The following is a 23,858-nucleotide window of genomic DNA, read 5'->3' as shown; positions in this document are numbered from 1 at the left end:
ACCATCTTTTTTGTTTTTGATAAATATATTGGACACGAATTCTAATGGTTCGTGTTGAGTTTTCTCAATTACACCTTTTATGTAAAGCCCCTCCAGTTCAGCTTGTGCTTTGATTTTTCTTTATCAGAAGGCACGAACATTTGGTTCGGTATATGTTGAACTGGAGGGCTGTACTGTGTATAAACTCTATTGTATATCCCTGGATACTGCTTAAGATGTAAGTATCGGTTGTTAACATGCTCCATGCATTCAGAAAAGAGTGTAGTCTCCCCCCAACCTCCATGCTCCCTGTATTTTGTAGGGGACCAGACCCACCTACCTCCATAGTTACCAGTGGCAGGTTTACTTCTTTTTGTAGGTTCTTCGCTGCTGTTGTTGCGCTGGTGTCTGGATTTTCGGTTTGGTTGGTGTTGGAGGTCCCGCATCTTCCAAGAAGGCCGGCCTGGGCCATGGCCTAAAAAGACTCATGTTTTGAATACCGGGCCTTCGAGCTTTCACCAGTTCTGCTGGTGGGTGCGTAGGGGTGCTATCTTTGGCTGTAGTTTTGTTGGAGTCCATTTTATTAGTCCAGTAGGTTCTCCTGTTCCTGCACCCCTTGCACACTTGTCTTTCCTTCTGCGGACCCCTCTTCCAGGTCAGCCCAGAACTGACCCGCAGTGCTCCCCTCTGATGAGGTAGAAGCACTGTGCAGCCCTTCAAGAGGTACTGCTGTGGGTTTATCATAGGGCCCACAGTGACCCGACTCCATCTCCCGGAGTCTGTCACATTGGAGCAAATGCTCCACACACCGCTCCATCCGGCTCCAGCGCTCTCGGTCGCTGGCCGCCCGTGGTTGTTCAAAGTCGGACTCCTCTGAGTCCACGACCTTGTTTGTTTTTGTGTCTAGCCTTTCCGCCCGGCTGTGTGGATCTGGCCGGTGCGGAGGCGACATCGGGCACAGCTGATCCCACTATCGGTGATCCGAGTGCCGCTGGCTGCTGCTGGCTGCCCGCTGCTCCGCGGTCCTCCCTCACCAGCTTTGTCCTTACTGCCGTGGAGTGGATCTGGCCGGTGCGGATGCGACATCGGGCACAGCTGATCCCATCTAGCCCACCAGCTTTGTCGCAGCCCGTTGGTTTCTCCACCTGTAATCAGCATGGTAAAAACACAAAAAGACCGCAGCAAATTGTCGCTACGGGGGAACGTCGTTCCACCCCGTCTCCTGCTGTTTTTGACTTGTCCAAAAATTCGACGGCCCCATTCTGAATAGTCTCCCGCCCGGCCGTGGTGTTCTGGCCGGCGCGGGACCAAAAGTCGGCACAGCTGATCCCTTACGCGGTCCTCCCCAGCCAGCTTCACTCGCAGCACTTGTGGACACTATTTTGTCCAGCTTCCCCCCCTGTGTAAAACAGCGCGGGGAACAAATCTACCGCAGAGTAAATCACTTACCTGCAGGTCGCGGTTTCAAACTTACCGCTGCGGGGGAACGCTCCCCCCCGCCTGTCGTTTCGCAAGGGACTAGAGACGGAAATTAGCTACTGATTGGCTACAATCTCGCATATTTACATGCAAAATGTTCATTAATATGCACTGTCCCTATAAACAAAACATTATTATATGACACGCATACGTCGTGGCGGGGTTCTTCACGTAGTCACTCACGTGACTCCGAAGTAAAATCACTCTTGACTCTCTCTTGTTAAGCTGCTGCAAGTAAGAATTTCATTATCCATTGTTGGTTCATCTTGGCAACTAAACACTTTTTGACTCTCTCTTTACCCTTGATATGGTGTAATCTTTTTTCAATTATTCTCCCGTTTTAATAAGCTGCCCTTTCCCCTCATTAATACAGTAACACTTGCAAATTTGAACATATTATTTTGACTCCAAAACAGAAAATTGAAATAAACAACCGCGGATTCTTTAAATCTAAAAGTGGAATTATTTTAAATGCTAAGCAGGTCTTTCTGCAGAGTAGATGTTTCTGGTTATAGACCCTTTATCACAATTCATATGATTGCGGGTCATTGATCTGAACATTAACTCTGTTTTTCTCCCCACAGATGCGGCCTGATTTTTCAAAGTGATTTACACTTTAGACTTTAGAGATGCTTCACAGAACCAGGCCCTTTTGCCCACCGAATCCACGCAAACCAGGCCCTTTGGCCCACTGAATCCACGCAAACCAGGCCCTTTTGCCCACCGAATCCACGCAAACCAGGCCCTTTTGCCCACCGAATCCACGCAAACCAGGCCCTTTGGCCCACTGAATCCACGCAAACCAGAGATCACCCTATATACTAGCACTATCGTACACATTAGGGACAACTTACAATATTTTTCGAAGTAAATTAACCTACAAACGTGTACATCTTTGGAGTGTGGGAGGAAACCCAGGAGAAAACTCGGAGAAAACCCACGCGGTCACTGTGAGAGCGTACAAATAGCACCTGTAGTTAGGATGGAACCCTGGTCTCTGGCGCTGTACGGCAGCGACTCTACCGCTGTGCCACTGTGCCGCCCGCCAATGGTTTAGTTAGAAATCAGATTATTTAAATAGCTACATGGAGGTGAGACAAACCACAGGGAATTCTCTGCAATACATAAATTTTGTTCTGCTTGATCAATTTGGTTCTTTTTACCAGTAAATTGTGTAAGACATGGAAACATAGAAAATAGGTGCAGGAGTCGGCCACTCGGCCCTTCGAGCCAGCATCACCATTCAATATGATCATGGCTGATCATCTAAAATCGGTATCCCGTTCCTGCTTTCTCCCCATATCCCTTGATTCTGTTAGCCCTAAGAGCTATATCTAACTGAATTGTGCTTTCATCAGTAGTAGCAGGGCTGGAAATTCCGAGGAGAGTCACTCATAGTCATAAAGAGACACAACACTGAAACAGGCCTTTCAGACTACCATGTGTGTGCCAACCAACCCATGTTTACACTAACCAGACTCTAACTCATCTATAGCTCAACATTTTCATCATTATCATCCCCCCCCCCCCAACACTCCCTCGAGACCTCAAATTCAATAATTTAACCAACACCACGGTTAAGTGTCCAATTAATCTACAAATCTAGTTTTTGCGTATGTGGCAGTAACCTAGTGCGCCTGGAGGAAACCCAGATAGTCACTGGGAGAACATGCACACACCACATAAGCAGTACCAGACATCATGATCGACTGCAGTCACTGAATCGGTGAGTCAAGCAGTTCTACCACGCAGTTTAGTTTAGAGATACAGTGCAGAAATAGGCCATTCCACCCACCGGGTCTGCTCTGATCAGCGATCCCCGCACATTAACACTATCCCACACACTAGGGGCAATTTTACATTTATACCAAGCCAATTGACCTACAAACCTGTACGTTTTTGGAGTGTGTGAGGAAACCGAAGATCTCGGAGAAAACCCACGTGGGTCACAGGGAGAACGTGCAAACTCCGTACAGGCAGCACCTGTAGTCAGGATCGAACCCGGGTTTCTGGCACTGTAAGGCGGCGACTTTACCGCCGCGCCACCGTGCCACCCTCAGCCAAGGGCTTTGATGCCCACACAATAAATGACGGCATCTGCAACATCTTCGCCCAGGAGACGCATTCGAGGGATGGTTTTCATTAAAAGTTCAGTTTTAACCATTACTATTTATTTAAGGAATATTGTTAAATGAAGATGAATACTGGTGCAGCAAAAATACACTAAATTAAAAGTGAATGTATTGAAAACAACTTTCAAAATAATCTCTAGCTGTATTAGAGATGAATGATACATAAATGTAATTTTTGGAAATGAATTGACACCATCTCTAGATTAAAAAATCACAATCGCATTGTCACCGTGTATCATTAAGCTCATGTCATGTGAAAGGAGCAGAATTAGGCTGTTCAGCCCATCAAGTTTGCCATTCAATCATGGCTGATCTATCTCTCCCTCCTAACCCCATTCTCCTGCCTTATCCGCATAACCTCTGACACCCGTACTAATATAGAATCTATCTATCTCTGCCTTAAATATATCCACTGACTTGGCCTCCACAGCAAAGAATTCCGCAGATTCACCACCCTCTGACTAAAGAGATTCCTCCTCATCTCCTTCCTAAAAGAACGTCCTTCAATTATGAGGCTATGACCTCTAGTCCTAGACTCTCTCACTAGTGGAAACATCCTCTCCACATCCACTCTATCCAAGCCTTTCACTATTCGGTACATTCTTTTCCTTCAATAAGCTCACTAACTAAATGTTAACAGTTACCATGGTTATTATCACATGCATCTTGGTGACAAATGTTCAAGCCAGCATGGGCTAATAATAATGGCACCTTTCAGTCAAATAGTTCTCGTGACCTTGACGATGACAGACAAAGCTATGCCTAATTAAAGCTATGCAGATTTATGAAATCTGTCCTCACATAGCAACAGTGCAACCGAACAACACAGATACACCCAAGAAGCTCAGGACTAGATGAGAAATTTTAAATTCCTTTGCCGAATTATATTTTTGATAGATACGAATGCTGTATTTCTACAAAATGGTGTGGAGCAATATTGAACATGGATGATGAAAACTGAGCAGGTGGATCGCAAAACCATTAGCAAAATGGTTGAATGATTCAATGCTGCCTTTATGTGAAGTGGAAACGCACAGTGAATTTATTTTCTTACAAACTGTCCAGTCGAATAGTTATACCTGCGCATGGTGGCGTAGCAGCAGAGCTACTGCCTTATGGTGCCAGAGACCCGGGTTCGATCCTGACTATGGGTATGGTCTGTATGGAGTTTGTACGCTCTCCCTGTGACCTACGTTGGTTTTCGCCGAAGGTACACAAAATTGCTGGGGAAACTCAGCGGGTGCAGCAGCATCTATGGAGCGAAGGAAATAGGCAACGTTTCGGGCCGAAACCCTTCTTCAGACTGATCAAGTTGGTTTTCGCCGAGATCTTCGGTTTCCTCCCACACTCCTATTCTTTTCCTCCAAAGATGCTGCCTGACCAACTGAGTTACTCCAGCATTTTGCATCTATCTTCTGTATAAACCAGCATCTGCAGTTCCTACCTACACAAAGGAAATTTGTACCTGGGGAGGGGGTGGTTTGGGTGGGAAAGGATGAGTCGACCAGGGAGTTGCAGAGGGAACGGTCTCTGCGGAAAGCAGAAAGGAGTGGAGATGGGATGATGCGGCCAGTAGTGGGATCCCGTCAGAGGTGGCGGAAATGTCGAAGGATTTTGTGTTGATGGGGTGGAAGGTGAGGAAAAGGGGGACTGTTCTTGTTAGTAATGGGGGGAGGGGGAGCAAGAGCTGCGCTGCGGGATATCGAGGAGACCCTAGTGAGAACCTCATCTATAATGGAAGGGGGGAACCCCCATTCGCTAAAGAATGAGGACATCTCCAATGGTCCATCGTTAGCTGGGGACGAGGTGATAACAAAGGAATACAAATGGTGAAAGTAACAAGAGGTCTCGGGTGGGGGAGGGAAGGAGAGAGAGGGAATGCAAGGGTTACTTGAAGTTGGAGAAATTTAATACACTAATATCAATTATAATAATTTATATTTATATTAATTTTATTATACATATTATATTATATATGATTTATCAATATAACATATATATGTTATAAATAATTTTATAATTATGATGAATTATAATAATAAAATAAACGGTGAAGTTCTGAGGAACAAGTCTAGAACCCAGCAATTAGCACTCGAGCACTCATTGAAATGGGGAACTCGGGGATGGGATATGTGTGTACAAAGAGCAAAGTAACTACTGTGGTTTATTCACTGAGCAGAGAGAAGAAACACAATAAACTAATCTGAAGAAGGGTCTCAACCCGAAACATCACCCATCCCTTCTCTCCAGAGTTACTGCCCGTCCCGCTGAGTTACTCCAGCATTTTGTGTCTATCATATCATAAGATCTTAAGTGATAGGAGCAGAAATAGGCCATTCGGCCCATTGTCTACCGGGCCATTCTATCATGGCTGATCTACCCCACCCTCCTAACCCCATTCCCCATAACCTCTGACACCCGTACGGATCAAAGATAGGTACTTTACACCTATCTTCAGTGTAAACCAGCATCTGCAGTTCCTTCCAGCACAATAAACTAATCTGAAAATAGACACAACATCTGGAGGACAGGCAGCATCTCTGGAGAGAAGGAATGGGTGACGTTTCGGGTCGAGACCCTTCCTCAGAATGGTTAGGGATCAGGGAAATTAGAGATATAGACAATGATGGAGAGAGAGAGATAAAGTAGAGGGGTGCAGCGAGAGAGGATGTTGCATAACTCTCATCGGAGAGAGGAGAGTTGTGAATCCATGGAATTCTCTGCCACGGAAGACAGTGGAGGCCAATTCACTGGATGTTTTCAAGAGAGAGTTAGATACTCTTAGGGCCAAAGGAATCAAGAAATATGGGGAAAAAGCAAGAACTGGGTGCTGATTCTGGATGATCAGCCATGATCATATTGAATGGCGTTGCGGGCTCGCAGGGCCGAATGGCCTACTACTGCACTTATTTTCTATGTTGCTATGTTTCTATGAGAACTTCTTCAAACTAATCTGAATCTGATCTGAATGGGGCAGTTGCGTCAGATTGGCCATGTCGCAATGTCCCAGACACACTGCCCCATCTGCCTGTACTTCTCGTCAGCAGCGGCCTCTGCAGTCCGTCTGTGTTTTTATTATTTTTTGTCTCGTTTTTATGTAGTTTTTGTTATTTTTTGTGTTGGGGTATGTGTGCGGGGGGGTGGGGGGGAGGGGGTAACTTTAAAATCTTTCCCCTGCACGGGAGACCCGACCTTTTCTTTGTCGGGTCTCCGTTGTCGTTGGGGCTGCAACGTGGAGCGGCCTCCAACAGGAACGACCTGGGGTTCCAGCTGCCGACTACTCACCGTCACGGGGCTGGCCGAGTCCGGAGCGGGTGGAGCGGTGGTGGAGCGCTGCTGCCACCCGACCCCCGGAGTTTCGGAGGCTGCAACTGCGGGTTTGGCGGACCACGGCACCGGGAGCCCGCGGGTCCCTGCTGGGAGACCGCTTTTCGGGGCTTCCGCAACGGCGACTTCTCCCGCCCGAGTTGCGGGGTTGAAGAGCACCTGAGCGGGGCTATGGCCGCGGGACTTTGCGAGCGCACGCCGGGGGTTCTAACACCAAGACCCGGTGCGCGACCTTGCATCACCCGGCGTGGCTTTAATGGCCGCGGGACAATCGCCATCGCCAGCCGGGGGCTTTGACTTTGACTCTGACTCTGACATCGGGGGGGAGAGTGCAGTGGAGAGATAAGTTTTTTTTTGCCTTCCATCACAGCGATGTGATGGATGTTTGTGTAAACTGTGTTGTGTCTCGGGTCTTTTTGTTTTGTAATGTATGGCTGCAGAAACGACATTTCGTTTGGACCTCAAGGGGTCCAAATGACAAATAAAATTGAATTGTATTGTATTGTATTCAGCACCACAAATGCAAACAACCTCAGATGTTAATTGAAAGGACATTTCCAGGGATTAGCAGAGCAACCCGCTCTGGGCTCCCCTGCAACTCAGCAGTGAGATCAGAAGGGTGTGATCCAAGGGAGGGACGCCTGACCAGATTTACGATTGCCAAGGCTCAGCAGTTTTGGTACGTCGAGTTAAAAATTAAATATTCAGTCAAGGAAAGAAAGCTGAATGTTTAGGTTCAATCAGGACATTTTAAACTGCGGTCAATCATTATCCCTCTCGCATTCCCAACAGCCCGCAGAGAAGCAATTAATGACAAAAAAGGACACACAAAGTGCTGGAGCAACTCAGCGAGTCAGGCAGCAACCCTTGAGAACACAGATAGGTGACGTTTCAGGTCGGGACCCTTCTTCAGACGAGAAGCGATCAATGTGGCGTTCCGTAAATACAGCAGGTTCTCACTGCCATCTACTGTCAAAAACCTTGAACTACAGGAGGAGGTCATAATAGGTAGAATAGCAGATGCTGGTTTACACAGAAGGACACAGAGTGCTGGCGTAACTCAGCAGGTCAGGCAGCAGCACTGGTGGACACACATGGATAAGTGACGTTTGGGGTCGGGACCGTTCTTCAGACAACTTTGTCAGGACGGCACAGTGGCGCAGCGGTAGAGTTGCTGCCTTATAGCGCCAGAGACCTGACTATGGGTGATGTCTGTAGAGAGTCTGGACGTTCTCCCCGTGACCCCATGGGTTTTCTCCCGGTGTTCCAGTTTCCACCCACACTACAAAGACGTACCGTTAATGGGCTTCGATAAAGATTGTAAATTGTCCCTAGTGTAGGATAGTGTTAATATGCGGGGATCGCTGGTCGGTGCGGACTCGACAGGCTGAAGGGCCTGTTTCCACATTGTGCCTCCATACTAAATACAAATTCATTCTTTTCAGGAAAGTCTATCCCTAATCTCCTCACTTGTTTCACCTCCCAGAAGTTGAAAGCAATCCATTCAGCTGGGTTCATAAGTGATAGGAGTAGAATTAGGCCATTCGGCCCATCAAGTCTACTCTGCCATTCAATCCTGACTGATCTATCTCTCCCTCCTAACCCCATTCTCCTGCCTTCTTCCCATAATCTCTGACACCCATACTAATCAAGAATCTATCAATCTCTGCCTTAAAAATATCCGCTGACTTGGCCTCCACAGCCTTCTGTGGCAAATTCACCATCCTCTAACTAAATACATTTCTCTTCATTCTCCAGAGATGCTGACTGACCTGCTGAGTTACTTCAGCACTCTATGTCGTTTTGAAATCAATAATTTTATGACAGGGAAGACCATTTCAGCTATTATGACTCCGTCAGCATTCGGGTGCGTGCATTTCCATGCCTTTTCTCCACATGCTTTCAGATTTCTCTCTTATCTATTTGCCGCTATATTTTTCCAGTCGATTCCGTTTGGTGTTTCCTGCAGGACACTGCAGCTTGTGCCTGGGAACATGCACTGAAATGCAAGGAGACTCGCCCCATTCTCCTGGAACTATTAACTGATGGCTTTTTGCGTACATCTCGTAATGAAGAGACACTGATGGTGGTGCTTTGCCATCAGCCACTAACCACCAGTCGATGCTGAGTACGGGTGCTGTCTGTGTACCGAGTTTGTACCTTCTCCACGTGACCTGCGTGGGCTTTCCCCGAGATCTTCGGTTTCCGCCCATGTTCCAAAGATGTACAGGTTTGTAGGTTACTTGGTGTAAGTGTAAATTGTCCGCAGCTGTATCTCTAAACTAAGCGCTGTATCTCTAATCAGAGATTTCCGCGCTGTATCTCTAAACTAAGCTACATTAAACTAAACATGCTGGTACTAACCAGCACCAAGTGATATCATGGCTGCACTTGGTAAAGGGTTGGAGACCACTAATATTCTGACATACCAGGACATGTATGGGCAGAAAAGGCATGGCAACAGCCATGCCACTTCACTGGCGGTGACCCCAAAGCCCAGATGCAAGAGGTGGTATCAGATATGGTTGTATCAACTATGACTCTTTTGCTAAGAACAGAGGAATTAAAGAAAATTGGGTGAAACATTGAAACATTCTTGGCTTCATTCTCTTCAGTCCTTGAATCATGTCATCCCCGGGTGCCCGCTCTACCACCCACCAAATGAAGCTCAGGGCCTGGCAGACATTGACGCAGAGACAACAACCTGACTGCTCAATACACAGCTTGAGATCTAACTATTCCTTTGGTTTATATTTCATTCGCAAGAAAAAGAAGAGTCCTTGAACCAAATAAACAGCAGCCCTGAGAACAAAGCATAACCTAGTTGGTTACTAGGAAACTTAAGGGCCTGTCCCACGAGCGCGGCAAGCGCGACCTAACGTGGTCGCTTGAGCCGTACGGCCTCGCGGGGCCGGTCCCACATCGATCGCCGGAACCGTATGGAGTTGTGCGGAGCTGGTCTCCGAAAAACTGACACTGTCCAAAAATTCCGCGTGGCAACGGCCTGCCGGCCTGCAGCCGCATTAACGGGCGTGCGCAGCGTCTCAACGCAGTACGCAGCGTCTTGACGCCGTACGTCACGCGCGAACTTCCCACGGACTTCGCTCGAACTTCACGTCAACTCGTACGGGATCACTCGACCTCCGCGCGGCCCCCGTTTCCGGTTTGGGCGCGCTTGCCGCATGCAGTCGCATGCTCGTGGAACAGGCCCTTTACAGACAAACGAAGACTAATCTGTTGGTCCAAGTGAATAGTTAATTCAAGATAAGACTGGCCAGAGAAATGCTATCAGGGAGTAACAATCTTCCAAAATAATTCCTTCCACAATCCAAAACCAAAACATTGTTGGATCATCTTCATCCACATGTCATTTTCCTTTTACTTCAAGTTATGACAATGAGCAAACCCAATTTGGAGGAAAAATATGCTCAAATTTTGATATACCAATTTTGAATGGGCAATCTCCAGATATTAATTAAAAGTGTACCGGATTGACATTGGCAACCGCTCCAGATATTTTTTTCCAAATGCAGGATAGAAACATAGAAACATAGAAAATAGGTGCAGGAGTGGGCCATTCGGCCCGTCGAGCCAGCACTATGATCATAGCTGATCAACCAAAATCAGTACCCCGTTCCTGCTCTTTCCCCATATCCCTTGAATCCCCTGGCCTTAAGAGCTAAATCTAATGCTCTCTTGAAAACATCCAGTGAATTGGCCTCCACTGGCTTCTGTGGCCCAGAATTCCACAGATTCACAACTCTCTAGGTAAAAAAAAATCCTCATCTCAGTCCTAAATGGCCTACCCCTTATTCTTAAACTATGACCCCCTGGTTCTGCATGGGGAAATGTTTTCCTGCATCTAGCCTGTCCAATCCCTTAAGAATTTTATATGTCTCTATAAAATATCCTCTCATCCTTCTAAATTCCAGTGAATACAAGCCCAGGCGAATTCATCAAATGCCCAAAGTACAAAATTGATGGAATTTATTGACTGGTTTTTAAGAAGGAAACTTTAGATGCTGGGACCAAGATGAGGCAAGGCCCCTCTGCTAATGATTGGAGCAGAGAGAATCCAGGGAGAGCAAGACAATGAAAAAAAACATCGCTTCAAGAATCGCTTCAAAAATCGCGGAACATCTTTAACGTTTATCATCTTTATCATCATTAACATCTTTAACTTATTTATTCATTACACATGCCTGCTCACCAACAACCATGAAAAGCCAACCTCTTGGAGACAAAATGCACTCGGAAAAATGGGAATCAATCATTAAAAAGAAGCTTCAGAAGTAGTTATGCCAGATATATGTGCTCAGCCCTCTACTTTACTCACTCTATACTCATGACTGCGTAGCCGGACATAGTGCGAACTTCATCATCAAGTTTGCTGATGACATCACTGTTGTGGGACGAATCACTGATGGGGACGAGTCTATACTCTAGAAGTGAGATCGACCGATTGACCAAATGGTGCCAGCACAACAACCTGGCTCTCAACACCATCAAAGCCAAGGAACTGATTGTGGACTTTGCAAGGTGTAGGATAGGGACCCCCAATTCCCGTTTATATCAACGGTGGAAAGGGTCAAGAACTTCAAATTCCTGTGCGAGCACATTTCCGATGATCTTTCCTGGTCCCAGTACACTGATCCAATTATAAAGAAAGCACATCAGCGCCTCTACTTCCTGAGAAGATTACGGAGAGTCGGTATGTCAAAGAGGGCTCTCTCAAACCTTTACAGGTGCACAGTAGAGAGCATGCTGACTGGTTGCATCGTGGCTTGCTTCTGCAACTTGAGCGTCCAGGAGCAGAAAAAATGCAGAAAGTTGTGACCACTGCCCAGTCCATCATCGGCTCTGACCTCCCCACCTTCGAAGGGATCTATCGCAGTCGCTGCCTCAAAAAGGCTGCCAACATCATCAAGGACTCACACCATCCTGACCACGCACGCGTCTCTCCGCTACCATCGGGTAGAAGGTACAGGAGCCTGAAATCAGGTACATCCAGGTTCAGGAACAGCTTCTTCCCCACAGCCATCAGGCTATTAAACACGCCATCAAACAGACTCTGAACTGTAACAGCCTATTGCACTTTATCAGTTTATTTATGTGTATATGTGTGGTCTATGCTATATAGACACACTGAACTGTTCTGTATTTATGCTTACAATACTCCGTTGTGCTGCAGCAAGCAAGATTTTCATTGTCCTATCTGGAACACATGACAATAAAACTCTCTTGATTTGACTTGACTTGATTGTAGGATGGAGCCCATTATCTGTTCCATCTATAATTTCCTCCAAATGCACGAACAACAGTTAATAACTGCAACTCCATTAGTTTCTGATTAGCAATAGTTTGGAGTTACCGGATGTGTCGGGAAGTGAAGTCACGATAGGGCAGGTTAAATTCCTTACGGCCTCTGTGGGAGGAGGCACAATACAAGCATTGCATGCATTTTATCGGGGAACATAAAGAACATAACTCACCGTTTTCAGGGCTAAGCATCGGGCTTCCACTGCCATTTTTGTCAGGCTTCACTTGGCCGGGTTTTGCATGGAACACGGATTCTTCTTTGGCCAGGACTTGTTCCTTCTTTCCTTTCCTCTTTGGGGATTGTGACAGCATCAGTGGATATACTTCACTTTCGATCCCTGAGGAACGGATTTGCCGATCTCCCTGTTAATCCAATCAATTCAGCTGTTATCAGGCAACTGAACCGTCCAACCAACAACTAGAGAGCAGTCCTGAGCTACTACCTTCCTCATTGAAGACCCTCGGACCATCTTTGAACAGACTTTACTGGGCTCTATCTTGCACTAACCATCATTCACATTATCCCCTTTCATCATGTATCTGTACATTGTGAATGGCTCGATTGTAATCATGTATTGTCTTTCCGCTGACTGGTTAGCATGCGACAAAAGCTCACACTGTACCTCGGTACACGTAAGAATAAACTAAACTAAACTAAATTGAATTGAACTAAGCTAAGCTAAATACAGGTGAGCAGTATTTCACCTGTGGTTCTGCGCTAATTGTTAATGGGGAATTTCTGTCCATCTTGACATTAATTGTTAAAGTGTGGCGTCACCTGATGGTAAGACCACTTACGGTCGAGCCCTCGTCAGTGGTTACGAGGACTGTCGCGTGACGTCATGGGTTAAGGGGAGTGTCCTGCTTCATAAGCAGATCTTACCTTGAGATCAGCAGTCGACAGGTAGCTGAGCTCGAGGCAACACCCTCGCTCAGCAGCAGCAGTAATGACAATATGTTAGAGAACCAAACTTGCATGTACACCAAAACCATGTAATGCCTGAGTAAAGCAACTGTTTGTTCATCACTTTTGGTACCGCTACAAAAGCTCTTTAAACTCGCTATGAATGACTGTACAAGGTGCTGTCTTCTTCCATGATTTCCTTAAGAAACAGAGGTATTTTTTAATTACATATCTCCCAACATCTTGCCCCTGCATCTCACCCACCAACCAGACCTTTTCATTTCATATGTACTTAATCAAAAAATGCCAAATGCCGGCATTTTAAAGTCAATTGGACACATGAAGGTATTGATTAGTTTGGTTTATGCGTCCTCACGATAGTTTTGAAAGACATACGGCTGGCTATAAAACAAATAACTGCACCAGAGACCCGGGGTGCTGTCTGTATGGAGTTTGTGCGTTCTCCACATGACCTGTGTGGGTTTTCTCCAGGAGCTCCGGTTTCCTCCCACACTCCAAAGACGTACAGGTTTGTAGGTTAATTATCCAGTAAAAATTGTAAATTGTCCATAGTGTGTGTAAGATAGTGTTAGTGTAGGGGGATCGCTGGTCGGCACGGACTCGGTGGGCCGAAATGCCTGTTTCTGCGCTGTATCTCTGAACTAAACTAAATTAAACTAAAGATTCAATATTGCAGAGGTCTGGGAAAAGGTTCATTTATTAGTATTAAGTATCATAAACAATATTAAGGTCAATTCTGCATGTTTGTGATGTGATTATTGTGTGTTTGTGATGTGATTATTTTCAATAACTATCAGTTCAATGACCCTTGGCTATAACCTCGCCTGCCCGAGTAGATTAAAGTCAAGAAAAGTAATTCACTTTCACTTTCTTTGGGTTTATTCCTTTCCTCCTGTTTAATATTGCCTGATATAGTAGTGGCCAGAGGATCTGGGGTGACGGAGGAACTGAAGGAAATCCACATTAGGTAGAATATGGTGTTGGATAGACTGATGCGACTGAAGGCTGATAAATCCCCAGGGCCTGATGGTCTGCATCCCAGGGTACTTAAGGAAGTGGCACTAGAAATCGTGGATGCATTGGTGATAATTTTCCAATGTTCTATAGATTCAGGAACAGTTCCTGTGGATTGGAAGGTAGGCTAATGTTAACCCACTTTTTAAGAAAGGCGGGAGAGAGAAAACGGAATTATAGACCAGTTAACCTGACATCGGGACCGCAGCTATTTATAATATGCATCAATGATTTTGATGAAGGGATTCAAAGTAACATTAGCAAATTTGCAGATGACACAAAGCTGGGTGGCAGTGTGACCTGTGAGGAGGATGCTATGAAAATGCAGGGTGACTTGGACAGGTTGGGGGAGTGGGCAGATACACGGCAGATGAAGTTTAATGCGGATAAATGAGGTTATCCACTTTGGTAGCAAAAACAGGAAGGCAGTCAAGTCTAAATGGCGTCAAGTTGGGAAAAGGGGAAGTACAACGGGATCTGGGGGTCCTTGTACATCAGCCTATGAAAGTAAGCATGCAAGCATGCATGTACAGCAGGCAGTGAAGAAAGCGAATGGCATGTTGGCCTTTATAACAAGAGGAATCAAATTCTGCAGTTGTACAGGGCCCTAGTGAGATCACACCTGGAGTATTGTGTACAGTTTTGGTCCCCTAATTTGAGGAAGGACATTCTTGCTATTGAGGGAGTGCAGCGTAGGTTTACAAGGTTAATTCCCTGGATGGCAGGACTGTCATATGCTGAGAGAATGGAGCAGCTGGGCTTGTACACTTTGAAGTTTAGAAGGATGAGAGGCAATCTCATTGAAACATATAAGATTGTTAAGGGTTTGGACACGCTAAGAGGCAGGAAACATGTTCCCGATGTTGGGGGAGTCCAGAACCAGGGGCCATAGTTTAAGAATAAGGAGTAAGCCATTTGGAACGGAGACGAGGAAACACTTTTTCTCACAAAGAGTGGTGAGTCTGTGGAATTCTCTGCCTCAGAGGGCGGTGGAGGCGGGTTCTCTGGATGCTTTCAAGAGAGAGCTAGATGGGGCTCTTAAAAAGCACGGAGTCGTGGGATATGGGGAGAAGGCAGGAACTGGGATACTGATTGGGGATGATCAGCCATGATCACATTGAATGGCGGTGCTGGCTCGAAGGGCCGAATGGCCTACTCCTGCACCTATTGTCTATTGTCTATTGACTATTGTCTAAATAAACTTGCGGTAAAACTGTGTCGTTAATAAGAAAAAATCTTAAATATTCAAAAATCACTCCTATACATATCTAAGGAAATATGCATGATATCTTATCGTCCACCTATAATTTTCAGAATTTTTTTTTTAATAATAAGAGTGATATTGCCAGAATGTTAATAACTTTAACAAACCTGGAGGATGAAGAGTAATACAGAATGAGGTGATGGAAATAAAGTATGTTATCGAGTCAGTCATGGAGTCATACAGTGTGGAACAGGCCCTTCGACCCAACTTGCCCTAACTGACTAACATGTCCTATCTACACGAGTCTCTCTTGTTTCCGTTTGGCCCATATCCCTCTAAGCATGCCTTATCAATGTACCTCTAATTGCGTCTTAAACATTGCAATAGTCTCTGCGTCAACTACCTCCTCTGGCAGTTTATTTCAAACACGCACCGCACTTTTTGTGAAAAAACTACCCATCATATTCATATAGAATTTTCCCCCTTCACCTAAAACCTATGCCCTCTGGTTCTTGATTCCCCTACTCCGGGCAAGAGACTCTGTGAATTTCCCGATCTATTCCTCTCATGATTTTTTCACCTCTCTAAAGATCATTCCTCATCCTCCTGCGTGCCAGGGAATAGAGTTCCAGTCTGAAGAAGGGTCTCTACCCAAAACGTCACATATTCCTTCTCTACAGAGATGCTGCCTGTCCCGCTGAGTTACTCCAGCTTTTTGTGTCTATCTTGCTCAACTTCTCTCCGTAGCTCAGATCCGAGGCCTGGCAACATCCTTGTAAATCTTCTCTGAACACTTTCTAATGTTTAGTTCAGAGATACAGTGTGGAAACAGGCCCTACGGCCCACCGAGTCCGCACTAACCAGCGATCCCCGCACTTTAACAGTATCCTACACACACTAGGGACAATTTTTTAACACTTATACCAAGCCAATTAACCTACAAAACAGTATATCTTTGGAGTGTGGGAGGAAACCAGAGCATCTGGAGAAAACCCATGCGGTCAAGGAGGGAGCATACAAACTCCGTACGGACAGCACCCGTAGCCGGGATCGAACCTAGGTCTCTGGCATTGTAAGCGCTGTAAGGCAGCAACTCTACCGCTGCGCCACTGTACCACCCATTGTTGATCAGAATTTTTTCCAAGGCTATACTTGTGAGTGCATAATCAAAATGAATGCTCCAAAACACGCATCTTAATTTGCCAGACTTATATAACTAACTCCGATTGCTGTTACTCAGTGATCGTAGTGGACTAAAAACTTCACACCACCTTAAACAATGCTCAGTGAAAATGAGCTCTACTTCGAAGGAGATTTGAAATCCATCTCTTTTACCACATGTTTAACAACCTATCTTAATATCTCTTTCTGAGACTAAGTGCCACATTTTGTGTGATAACACCCCTGAAGCACCTTGCGATGTTTTACTATACCAAAGCTACAAATGCAAGATGTTATTCTTGCCAAAAAAAACATGCTGTAGTCAACCAAGAAGTTCTTACAGACTTTGCTAATCAGCAGGTTTATGGGACAGGCTCTACCCCCTTCAGAAAACCTGTCGACAAGAGTGGAATGTGAATCGTGCAAACTCATAGAGAAGTGTCAGTTTTATGTCGGCACTCAAAATTGGCCGTCTGAATTCTATTCATCTTGTGTGCGCAGCAAATAGGGAAATCTGAGCTTGGAGATGGGAAAAGAATGCTAATTATTGGGAATAGCAGAATTCATGGACACCTCACAGTAAATTTTCCAAATGGTCCAGGGAGCATCTTCATACCCAGCTATGCTAATCATCTCTGGTGACATGCTCCACGTAAAACAATTATCTGTCACCTTTTGCATAGGAGCAAATCACTCAGCCTATCTAGACGATAGACAATAGACAATAAACAATAGGTGCAGGAGTAGGCCATTCGGCCCTTCGAGCCAGCACCGCCATGGCTGATCTTCCCTTCAAAGTTGCGTCACAGGCAGATAGGGTGGTCGAAAAGGCTTTCGGCACATTGGAGCCTTCATTAGTCAGAGTGTTGAGTATAGACGTTGGGAGGTCATGTTGCAGTTATATAAGACATTGGCACACAAGGGTCAATTTACCAAAGCTAATTAACCTACAAACCTGTACCTCTTTGGAGTGTGGGAGGAAACCAGAGCAGCCAGAGAAACCCATGCAGTTCAAAGGGAGAACGTACAAACTCCGTACAGACAGCACCTGAAGTCAGGATCGAACCTGGGTCTCTGGCACTGTAAGGCAGCAACTCCACCGCTGCGCCACCATACTGCCATTTTCCTGCTTCAAAGCATAGTGCTTTAAGTCAGCACATTAGCCTGTAACAGAAATCACCAGCAGTCTGTAAGGACAAAAATGATCCCGCTCCAAAAGGCATATAAGGATCATTCGTGTATTTTACAAAGAAAAAGGGTCCGACTCAGTGTCAAATTTGGGGATGTTAGCATTTCATTTCCAGATTAACTTATTAAATATTTCCAAATTCCCAGACTATGACAGTAGAATATGTATTCTCACTCTTACAATACAAGTCCACTCCACATCATACGGCCAAAGACGTACAGGTGCGTGGGTCAATAGGCTTTGGAAAGATGGTAATTTGTCCCTAGTGTGCAGGGTAGTGTTAGTGTAAGGGGATCTCTGGTCAGCACTGACCCGGTGGGCCATAGGGTCTGTTTCCAAGCTGTATCTCAAAACTCAACTAAATTAAAACAAAAGTTGGGCCACATGTTGCTTTTGAGCATTGGTGTCCTGTGTTTTAATAAGGCGTATAAGGCTCAGATCTTAAGAGGATGACTGGTTTACATGTCGTAAGTGTGTGGCGGTTTTTGTCTTGTATTTTTCAGTACAGCCATATGAATTCCATTCGCCATGAAAGGCACGTGGATCCGGACTGCACTTTCAAAAGCCTTGAACACAAAAAAAAGATAAAACTATCTAGACTGCTTCATTAAACAATAATTTAGTCAGATTATTTTGCCCTGAACAGAGCATAAATAAAAGCAGACTCTATCTTCACTCCTATTAACTTGACAATAGAAAGTAGTTTCTGCTTTTGTCACATCCCATCCTAATGTAAAAATGAAGTTGATTAGTGAGGTATGAAGTAGAACCCTTACTGAGAGAGAACTATCTACGGATTATAGTTGGTCGTGCTCGCAATGCATCTTCGAAACAAATCAGAACACAAATTGCAAATTAATGCTGAATGGTTTAAGAAGCCAGTAGTATTAACTTATGAATTATGAAGTTGATTTAGAATAATTCTCCAGTGAGAAAACTTACTGACCATATAAGTTAAAAAAAGAAGTGCAAGATGCAGAAAGGTATGATTTAATTCTTCAAGCTGAACTGAAAATACATATTTGACAGAAGTACATCCTACGACCTGTTCCTCGCATAGAAGCCATACATTTGGAATGAAAGATGAAATACTTCCTTACATAGTCATAGAGAGTCATACAGTGTGGAAACAGGCCCTTTGGCCCAAATTGCCCACACATACCAACAGGTCCCATCTACAGACATAGACAAGAGACAATAGGTGCAGGAGTAGGCCATTCGGCCCTTCGAGCCAGCACCGCCATTCAAGATCATAGCTGATCACCCCTAATCAATACCCCGTGTTCCTGCCTTCTCCCCATATCCCCTGACTCCGCTATCTTTAAGAGCCTTATCTAGCTCTCTCTTGAAAGTATCCAGAGAACCGGCCTCGACGGCCCTCTGACGCAGAGAATTCCACAGACTCACCACTCTCTGTGAGAAAAAGTGTTTCCACGTCTCTGTTCTAAATGGCTTACCCCTTATTCTTAAACTGTGGCCCCTGGTTCTGAACTCACCCAACATCGGGAACATGTTTCCTGCCTCTAGCGTGTCCAAACACTTAATAATTTATATGTTTCAATAAGATCCCCTCTCATTCTTCTAAACTCCAGCGTATACAAGCCCAGCCGCTCCATTCTCTCAGCATATGACAGTCCCGCCATTCCGGGAATTAACCAAGTAAATCTACGCTGCACTGCCTCAATAGCAAGAATGTCATTCCTCAAATTAGGGGACCAAAACTGCACACAATACTCCAGGTGTGGTCTTACAAGGGCCCTATACAACTGTAGAAGGACCTCCTTGCTCCTATACTCAACTCCTCTTGTTATGAAGGCCAACATGCCATTCGCTTTCTTCACTGCCTGATCTAAACTTGTCCCACCTGCCTGCATTTGGTCCATAAACCTCCAAGCCTGTCCTATCCATGTACCTGTCTATTTTTTTCTTAAACATTGAGATAGGTCCCTGCCTCAACTACCTTCTCTGGCAGCTTGTCCCATACACCCAACACCCTCTGTGTGAAAAGGTTGCCCCTCGGATTCCTATTAAATCTTTCCACCTTCACCTTAAACCTATGTCCTCTGGTCCTCGATTCACCTACTCTGGGCAAGAGAATCTGTGCATCTACCAGTTCTATTACTCTCATGATTTTATACACCTCTACAAAATCACTCCTCATCCTCCTGGACTCCAAGGAATAGAGTCCCAGCCTACTCTACCTCTCCCTATAGCTCAGATCCTCGAGTCCTGGCAACTTCCTGGTAAATCTTCTCTGTACCCTTTCCAACTTTAAAACATCTTCCCTATAACATGGTGCCCTGAACTGATCACAATACTCTTAATGTGGCCTCACCGACGCCTTATATAACTGCAACATGACCTCCCAACATCCACACTCAATACTCTGAATTATGCAGGCCAATGTGCAAAAAGCCTTTTACAGATTTGGAGAGATACAGTTTGGAGGGATATGGACCAGGCACATGGTCCAGGCACAGGTAAGTGGGACAAGCCTGGTTGGCCAACAGTCAACCTCAATGAGTAGTGCCCAAGTTGCCGTTTCTGTGCCTCATCCCTCTATAACTCCATGATAAGGAATTTGTTTGTTCCCCCAACATTACTCACAAAATATTTGGATCGGACTTTTGAATTGTGGGAGCTATCAATTGCAATAGCAAGTTTTCTTAATTTTTGAGACAGCATATGCATCATTAATCTTTTACTTATGAAGGAGGCCATTCAGCCCATGAGGTCAATGTTACCTCTCAGGACAGAACCCATCACTTTCATTCCCCACATAGAACATAGAACAGTAACGGGCCCTTCAGCCCACAATATTTCTGTTGAACACTGTGCAGGTGCGACACGGGATGGCGCAGTGGTAGAGTTGCTGCCTTACACCCCTTGCAGCGCCGGAGACCCAGGTTCGATCCCAACTACGGGTGCTGTCTGTACGGTGTTTGTAAGTTCTCCCCATGGCCACATGGGATTTTCTCAGAGATCTTCGGTTTCCTCCCACACTCCAAAGACATATGTAGGTAAATTGGCTTGGTAGAAGTGTAAATTGTCCCTAGTGTGTAGGGTAGTGTTAATGTGCGGGGATCGCTGGTCGGTACGGACTCGGTGGGGCCGAAGAGCCCGTCTCGCGCTGTATCTCTAAACTAAACTAAACTAAACACGATGTCAAGCTGAACTGCTCTTATCTGCCTGCAAGTGATCCATATCCCTCCTTTCCCTGCAAATCTATGTGCCTATCGAAAAGCTTCTTAAACACCACTACCCTATCTGCCTCCACCATCATCCCTGGCAATGCGTTCCAGGCCCCCACCACCACCTGTGTAAAAAACTTGCCCCGCACATTTCCATTATATTTTCCAACTAACACCCTGTAGCTATCCCTCTAATGTTGGACATTTCCACCCTGGGAAAAACGTTCTGATTGTCTATCCGACTATGCCTCTCATAATTTTATATACATCTTTCATGATAACCTGATGCCTCTATCTCATGCCTAACAATTCCCCCGCCCCTCCGTATGTCTTGCCACCCAGCCACACAACGGGCAAATGACAGTAGTCAATTATGTAGTCAATTAGTCGGATATGGGGAGAAGGCAGGAACAGGGTACTGATTGAGGATGATCAGCCATGATCACATTGAATGGCTGGTGCTGGCTCGAAGGGCCGAATGGCCTACTCCTGCACCAATTGTCTATTGTCTATTGTCAATTAACCTACTGTAGATGTGCAAGGAAATTGCAGCTCAACGCAGACAGCAACCAAGGTCAACCACGGTTTCTGGAGTTCCCACTTGAATCACCTGGTACAGGTGCTCCTCAACTTACGATGGGGTTACGTTCCGATAAACGCATCGTAAATCGAATATATCTCAAGTCGAAAATGCATTTAATGCGCCTAACCTACCAAACAATCTCTCAGATGGGCGTTTTGTAGACATGATGGGATGCAAAAACACGAAACACAATGCACTGTATCCAAAAAAACACTGGCAATGCAGCACACCTTAGAGTAGGGGTCGGGAACCTACGGCCCCCAGGCCAAATGCGGCCCGTAACCCGAACTCATCCGGGCCGCAGACTTCCATCATCTCCGATACCTCCCTGGCCCGAGGCCTCGGCGCCCAGGCGCGGTGACGTAAGGAGGCCAGCGCTGGCCTCCGAGCTGCCAAGCTCTGGCTGTACCGCATGCTGTGCAAAGCCGCCAGCACGGCCATGAACCTTCTGTGTCTGGGCTTCACTGTCGGGATCGGGGTTGTCAATAGGCCGGGGATGAGTGAGTGTGAGTATTTGAGCCATCCGCCTTCAGGACAGAGTCAAGGCAATGGTCTGTAGGTACGTCATGTTCAGTGAGCGCCCGTAACTAGGGGCCAGTGCTCCGGGTGGCGTCCTCAAAGCGGGCGGGATCTATGTGAACACGTGATTTGATGCCTGCCATCCAGGGCGGGATGGGGGCTGGATCTATGTGATAGATGTGGCCGCCATCCGCTCACATCCTGGCCTCTATGCAGAACAAGGTTGCCGACCCCTGCTGTAGTTTGGTGGTTTACACTCGGGCTCGCATGGCTGACTGGGAGCTGCCCAGCATCACGAGTGAGTATCGTACCGCATATCGCTAGCCCGGGAAAAGATCAAAATGTTGCACTTTTTGCACAAAGTCCGCGAGCATTGCCACTTTTCATTTCACTGCACATCTCGTATGTGTATATGACGAATAAACTTGACTTGACTTGACTTGACTTGACTTGAAATTCAAAATTCAAAGTACAGTTTCTACTGAATGTGTATCTCTTTTGCACTATCGTAAAGTCGAAATATCGTAAGTCGAAGCATGATAAGTCGAGGAGCATCTGTAATCAATTTGATGAAAAAATGCAGGAGTATCATGCTTTACACTTGGAAAGATAATGTTTACTAACTAAAGTAAAAATCAACTCGAGAAAAAGTGCATTTTTAATATTGTGACTCTACCTTGACACTTTTGATCACTTTACTGATTTACAATACCAGACATCCGACTATACCGAACATCAATTCAATACAGCTTTGATTTCGATTCACCTTCCAAGCCTGATTCTTAAAGCCTGCAGTACAACAGGATGGGTGTCTAGATTGTGGGTTGAAGTTCCTCCTAGACAGAGTGATTTTTGGTTGGGCAATTAAATGAAAGCACTGTCGGCCTTTTTAGTTGCACAGAGGAAGTTTGTGTTCCTAATGCGTAGATGCTGGTTTAAACTGAAGATTGACACAAAATGCTGGAATAACTCAGCGGGACAGGCAGCATCTCTGGAGAGAAGGGAATGGGCGACGCTTCGGGTCAAGAAGGGTCAAAGAAGGGTCTTGACCCGAAACGTCACCAATTCCTTCTCTCAAGAGATGCTGCCTGTCTCACTGAGTTACTCCAGCTTTGTTGTGTCTATCATAAGTTCCAGGAACAAATTAGGCCATTCGGCCCATTGAGTCTACTCTGCCACTCAGTCATGGCTGATCTATCTTACCCTCTCAACCTCATTCTCCTGCCTTCTCCCCGTAACCCTTGACAACCGTACTAATCAAGAATCTGTCAACCTCCGCCATAATAATATCCATTGACTTGGCCTCCACTGCCGTCTGTGGCAGAAAATTCATGTCCCCGTTAAAACTATGTTTTCCCTGGTGTTATGGTACACATTTGTTCTTGAAATGTCTCTAAAACTGGTCGTGAACTGCACATTAAAATTTCCACAGGACAAAAGCACTTCGGGTCGACCCGAGGATGTGAAAGATTGTCAATTAAATGTACATTATTTCCTCACGTTATTGCAAGTATATCCACATATTGTTTTCCCGGCCCCAGTCCTCATATCTTCTAACTGCAGGTTCCCTTCCTTTATTTGTTCGCTTCGTCAGCTATTATCTTACAAACTATATCCTTTCACACATCCGCGAAACATTAATTAACCGCTGATTACTCATGATAAAACATTATGGGGGTTAAGGATCATATTATCATGTCCTGCATTAATAAAATGAAGCCCTGACTAAGAATGGTGAGGAATGACAATGAACATTGAGACTGATTAATGAGGGAAGCCCGAAAATATTCAACGAGAAAACTTGCACATTAATCAAGACAGCATCAGAATTGGTGC

General features: G+C 45.5%; 1 protein-coding gene across 1 annotated transcript in view; it reads right to left on the bottom strand.

Annotated features, from left to right (window-relative positions):
• Positions 1–3,514: 3,514 nt before the first annotated feature.
• Positions 3,515–23,858, bottom strand: part of dcdc2 (doublecortin domain containing 2) — a 110,867-nt gene continuing 90,523 nt past the window's right edge. Inside the window, exons 7-8 of the mRNA XM_033039931.1 lie at positions 12,410–12,599; positions 3,515–3,624 (exon numbers count right to left, since the gene is read on the bottom strand). Coding sequence (XP_032895822.1) covers positions 3,515–3,624; positions 12,410–12,599 — 300 coding nt within the window. The remainder of the gene's footprint in view (positions 3,625–12,409; positions 12,600–23,858) is intronic.

The sequence above is a fragment of the Amblyraja radiata genome, chromosome 2 (assembly GCF_010909765.2).
Source record: "Amblyraja radiata isolate CabotCenter1 chromosome 2, sAmbRad1.1.pri, whole genome shotgun sequence".
Classification (NCBI taxonomy): domain Eukaryota; kingdom Metazoa; phylum Chordata; class Chondrichthyes; order Rajiformes; family Rajidae; genus Amblyraja; species Amblyraja radiata.
This window is presented reverse-complemented; position numbering and strand designations above follow the sequence as displayed.